General features: G+C 39.2%; 1 protein-coding gene across 1 annotated transcript in view; it reads right to left on the bottom strand.

Moving 5' to 3' along the window:
* Window positions 1-984, bottom strand: part of SLC10A1 (solute carrier family 10 member 1) — a 65,411-nt gene extending 64,427 nt beyond the window's left edge. The window contains exon 1 of the mRNA XM_069091986.1: window positions 608-984. Coding sequence (XP_068948087.1) covers window positions 608-984 — 377 coding nt within the window. The remainder of the gene's footprint in view (window positions 1-607) is intronic.
* Window positions 985-6,228: the final 5,244 nt, after the last annotated feature.

Raw genomic sequence — 6,228 nt, 5'->3', positions numbered from 1 at the left:
GTGTGTGTGTGTGTGTGTGTGTGTGTGTGTGTGTGTGTGTGTGTGTGGTGATGGTGGTGGAGAAGAATTGGATATTTATCTCTGTGTAACTTGGGATTTTATTAAAAAGAATCTTCCATGATTTCCCTGGACTGGTTTGAAGCTGATGGGTTGGAAAGGAAACTAGAACCATTTTGTCTCTTAAATCTCTGGACCTAGGACAGAGGACTCTAGAGCTGGTATGATAGTCATGGATTTCCCAAGCCTACTATGAGTCAAATCTGTACCCTCTCAGTGCAGTCTTGGGACCTTCACTAGAGTTACCTTAAGTGTCAGAGAGGAAACTAACTAACTAACTAACTAACCCAAACTAACCTTTTCTCATCATCTTAGTGTTTAAACCAAGGGATATCCCTTAATTCCGACCTAGGGTTAGCAGTTGATACTGAGCAATTGATACGTTTCCCACTCCAATAATACACCTTGACCAGACGGACCTACCCAGCTTTCCACAGGACACTTTAACCCAATTTTCATCTTTCTGTTTTCCCTGAATTGTGGTGTCATTTCTGGGGGTCTTTTCAATACCAGATTGCTCTGCTCTCTTTCTCTCCTACCACCATCTTACCTGAGGTTCATGTCTCCCTTTAACGCCAAACTGAAGATGTTGGACAGGGTCCCACCTGGGGAGCAGCCACATATCAAGATGGCTAGGGCCTCGACATTTTTTAACTGGAAGATCTTGCCCAGAGCAAAGGCTGTGAGTGGCATCACCCCATACTGAGAGACCAAGGCAACAGCGATCCCCTTGGGCTTCCAGAAGTGAGCCTTCATCTTGCTGAACTCCAAAGTACACCCCAGAGAGATCATGACAATGAAAAGCATCAATATTAAGATGACACTGAGAGCCAGGTCAGTGGGACGCTTGCCGAAATTGGGTGGTAGAGTGAAATTGAGAGGAGAAGAAGCATTGCTGGCACCGAAGCCCCAAGTTTTGTCCTCCATCTTCTTTCGGTATCCTCTGGGACTGCTGTGTGTGATGTGACTGCGGTTAGCAGTCCTCTTTCACACCTTCTCTGCCCTCAGCTCTCTATGCTGCCTCCTAGAACTTTAGTACAAAATACAGCTTTAGGTAAATAGAAAGAATGATGCAATTGCAGATTTCTTTGGCAGCCACCCTGTGGAGAGAGAATACAGAGCTGTGTACCATTCTTTTCTCATCTACCCAATTCCCCACCTTCTTATATCTCCTGATAAACTTCAGACATTTTAGCCTCTCTCTTTCCCTGCCTTCCTTAATTATATAACAGGAAAAGACCACTAAAAGGTAGACCAGTTCATGTTCCATACCTCCATCTCCCAGACCTCTTTCTAAAACCTATCAGTGAGAAGTATCAAATTTTACTTCATTTCTAGAAAATAGTCAGTGATTTTCGCGGGCCTGTAGTAGAGAATGGGTGCAAAGAGAGCTGTTTGTTCATACCTCTGCTTCTTTAGGGGTCTGCCAGAATTTCATAACAACTATATTCTATCCTGCCTAAGCCTGAGAATCTCTTTTCCTGTTCCAAGAAGAGATGAGCCTAGGCTTATGGCTGGTCCCTGCTCCTTTCTCTAAGGGATTTTGTTCTTGGAAAGTGTGGTAGCTGAGCCCCATACTACCAAATTTGGCAATGCCCTCCTGGAAAATTCAATTGAGAAAGGGCAGGGCCATGGTTCCTGGGGTTTCTTTATCCCAAATGAGCACTCTAGACTATCTAATTGGCCTGCAACTTTATTTAGAGCAGCTATGTTGTGATGTGGATAGAGAACTGGGCCTAGAGTTGGGAAGGCCTGAGTTCAAATCCAGTCTCAGATACTTACTAGCTAAGTGACCTGAGGAAGTCACTCAGGCTGTTTGCCTTAGTATCCTTATCTATAAAATGGAGGTAATAATAGTACCTATTACCCAGGGCTGTTGTGAGAATCAAATGAGATAATAATTGTAAAGTACTTAACACAATACCTGGCACATAGTAAGCACTATATAAATGTTAGTTATTATTATTAATTATTTAGAAAGGAGGTATGTGGAAGGTTTTACATCCTCATTTCTCTTGGCTTTGCTTAGTGAACTTGGCTTATGTGTCAAAGTGGAAGTATGCGAATGTAATATCCTTTTATTCTAAGTGCCCCTTTTACAGACGCTGAGAGCAGTGGAGACTTTGGGCTAAAGAGCAAGAATGGAAGTGACATATGTGTGGTAGAGAGGTGTTTGTGCTAAATGTAGGAGGGGCAGGGATGTCATAACAAAGGAAGCACCATTCTTCCTGGGGCGGGCTTAGAAGTCCACTAACCTTGCTTTGGAGCAGCTAGATGGTACAGTGGATTGAGAACTAACCCTGGAGTTAGGAGAAGCTAAATTCAAATATGGCCTCAGGCCTATATTAGCTTCGTGACCCTGGACAAGTCACTTAACCCTATTGGCCTTAGTTTCCTCATCCACAAAAGGAGTTGGAGAAGGAAATAGTAAACCACTCCAGTATCTTTCCCAAGGAAAACCCAAAATGGGATCACAAAGAGTTGGATGTGACTGAAACAACTGAACAACAACAAAAAAAAATCTTGCTTTCTTGTGGACTAGTTTTGGTTAAATTAGTCAGAGATTAGGGTGAGGTAGTCAAGTCTAAGATCATCACCTACCTTAGAAATTTCAGTCTTCCACCATATCTGCTTGGATCCTGAATCCATTCATGACCTGTGCCATGAGTACCAGTATCAAAAATACTTCCAGAATTTCTACCTCTTTATCTAATGCATCAAGACTCAAGAGAGCAGCAGTCCTTGGTCATTTGGTGAGGAATGGCATCAGGGAATTAAACAAATTCCAACTTTATATTTCCTAGAACCCCTTGTTCAATCCTATTGTCTTCAGGGATTCTTGTGAAAGGCTTTCAGTTCCTTGGCAGATCTTAATTTATTATGCATTGTTTGCTGAATATTGTGTTGTTTTTATTTATTAGTTTTATCCTGAGAATAATTTTTGCCTATACTATCTAACCATTTTTGATAGTTATGCCAATCATGTGATTAGAAATACTGAGATTCCACCATAATACAAGGTTACGAGAGAGGGGGGTTTCACAATTGGGTGGGAACTCATGGCTGAATTGTAATTGGTTAGATCCATAAGTCAACACAAATTTTGACGAGTTCATGCAGATCGTGAGACAGACATGGTTCTGAGGGAATAGAAGGTCAATGATTCTTTACTAACTACAGAAAACACAACACTTACTCAACAATTCCCCCAAGCAAGCATGTAAAGAATATCACTAAATGGCTAAATAAGTAACTTACTTAGGCAATGTGGTGGATTAATTGATAACTTCTTTAGGCAAAAGCCTAGAAATTGAAAGATTGTATTCTGTATTAAGAAGATCATGTATCCTGTATCCTAAAAGACTGAAACTATATCCTGCCTCTCTTTCTCTGACATTCTTATCCCCTCCCCAACAGAAAATGTTATATTAGTTGCTTTCTTTTCTTTTTAAATTTTATTTTGTTTATTCTGAACTTAACAAATACCAAATAAAATGAACATTTCCATCACTGTGAAAGTTCAATGAGAAACTGGGTGAGGGATGGAATTCTTGTGATTGGACCAAGATCTACCAGGATTCTTTCCCTACTTACCCCCTAAACATGGCTTAGACTAATTTGAGTTGTCCTCGAGATTTAATTGACCCAGAATTTCATCACCCTTGATGCAGCTTCCTAGCAGCCTTTGGCATGACTTTCTGGTCACTTAAGTCCCATTCATGTGGAGTCAAGGCCCTTCATACATGATGGCAGTCTCATCTTGAAGCTACACAGGTCATTGCACTCTGCCCTGCTGACCACACCCATTTCCTTAAGAAGGCAAAGGGGACTTTCTACTTACAAGTGCTACTGCATCCTTGTTGAATATGCTTTCTATGATAAGGCAAAATAAGCCTCTTTTTGTTAACTGTAATGACTTATGATGTCCTCATTTTGTTCCAACATCAAATGTGAAATAGGAGCCAGAGTCAGGCTGACCCTTAACAATCCCCAAGGAAGGAATTCTTGCATCAAGCAAGAGACTGAAAAAAATTACTCCTAGAGCTCCTTTCAGCACCAAAATCCCGGTTTAGCCTTTACAGAATCCTTCCTGGGGCGTGTATTTTCCTTTGTTCCCTGCCATGACAACTGAAGTCTGAGGACTTCATGAACCAAAGCATTACAGGGGGAGAGTTATATCTAAATTTTGAATTGACAATTGCAGATCAGACTATTGATCTTTAGCACAAAAAAAGTATGTGCTTTCTTTTTTCTTTTCTTTCTTTTTTTGGTATCCTTGTTCTTTCTTTCTCCCTTTCTCCCTTCCTCCCTTTCTCCCTTCCTTTCTCTCTTTCTTTCTCCCTTCCTTTCTCTCTCTCTCTCTCTCTCTCTCTCTCTCTCTCTCTCTCTCTCTTCCTCTCTTTATCTCTCTCTTTCTTTCTCTTCTCTTTCTTTCTTTCTCTCTTTCTTTCTTTCCTTCATTCTTTCTTTAGTTCTCTTTCCTTCTGTGTCCTTGAATGGAAGGTCCATGTTTGTTTTGGCCCATCTTATTTTGTTATTTGTTTGTTATGAATGCTTCTGTCATGTGTTTATGTGGCAAATATGTTCCTAACAATACAAGGCAATACTTTCATTTGTGAGCAGTTGGATTTACTAGGTTCCATTGTTCTGCAGCATTTCTACTTTATGTGGTTTGCCAAGATCTAATTGTATTCTACTTAATTATCTTGTTTGTAAAGTCTAAGATTTCACTGTTTTAAGTAGAAACATAACTATTGAGCAAATTCGAACAATATAAAATAAACTGGTACAATTTAGAGGTCCTTTTAAAAATGTTTTCAGGGCTGGCTAGGTGACGCAGTGAGTAAAAGCACTGGCCCCAGAGTCAGGAGGACCTGAGTTCGGTTCTGGCCTCAGACACTTAACACCCACACAATAAAAACTAACCGTGTAACTTTGGGCAAGTTACTTAACCCCAATTACCCTCCAAAAAGCAAAAAAAAAAAGTTTTCTATCTAACATATGGATATAATTTCTTTTTTTTTTAAACATGTCAGAAACTGACAGGAATATATATTTTTTAACAAGCAGACATTACTTTGTTGCACAACAGTAAAGGGTAAGAACAATTACAAGGCACTGGATTTGTCAAATGTAACCAAAAATGGTTTACTTTCAGATGAGTCTATGAAATAGCTAAGGTCCATGAATAGAATTAAAAAGCCCTACGTGAATGACTTTTTTTATAAAATCAGTCAAGTCAAAGTCATGTCAATTTGTTTGTGGAAATAGAAGGGTTTATGATAGTAATTCAGGACTAAGTCGTTACCAGCATAAAGCACAGAAGAGAAGGGTTATCCCTAAGCAGACTGGATTCAGTGATCAATGTAGATTATGCAATAAAACATTAGAAACTGTGCAGCATATCACTGTATATAAACATATAAAAATTTAACATGTACTGAATAACTAGCAAGACATGACCTACCTAGTGGCTAGGTCATTCATCAGAAACTTACTATCATTCATGAACTGACAGGTGACAAATCCCCACATTACAAATACAGATTTCAAAATATCCTGGAGAACTCAAGCAATAAATTACACTGGAACCAGACCATTAACACAGACTGAACTGGGACCAATAATTGCCCTGTAACATTGGTCCGTCACAACTTAAGAACAACAATTTTTTTTCTGATGACAAGAAAATTTTATTTATTGCTGCACATGGATGGTGTGAATCTATATGTTGTCTCTTTTCACACCCTTAACTGTTAACTAACTGGTTGGTCTCTTCTAATCACAAATACAAGTGAGGGTACTTGCTACATTATTCTAGAACTTCTGGATTAGTATTTCAGAAGCAACACCTCTACATTGCAAATCCCTGAAATGCCATACTGTCTTTGTTTGAAAACATGGATCACGTGACCAACATTTTTTGCTCCAGACATCCCATTTGAGTGTCCCAAAGATACAGTGCTTCTTTTGATGTTCATTTTTGGGGGATTAACACCCAATGTTTTCATATTTCCTAATACAACTAAATGAAAAGCTTCATTTACTTCCCACATTGCAGTATCATTTTTTTCTTTTGTTTTTAAAAAATTTATTTATTTGTTTTTAGTTTTCAACATTCACTTCCACAAGATTTGGACTTCTAAATTTTCTCTCCATCTCTACCCTCAC

This window comes from Petaurus breviceps, unplaced genomic scaffold, assembly GCF_028583685.1.
Source record: "Petaurus breviceps papuanus isolate PSGF00001 unplaced genomic scaffold, PetGlider_PUasm1.0 189, whole genome shotgun sequence".
In the NCBI taxonomy this organism is placed as follows: Eukaryota; Metazoa; Chordata; class Mammalia; order Diprotodontia; family Petauridae; genus Petaurus; species Petaurus breviceps.
The sequence above is the reverse complement of the archived record's forward strand: the minus strand, read 5'-3'. Positions and strand labels throughout refer to the sequence as shown.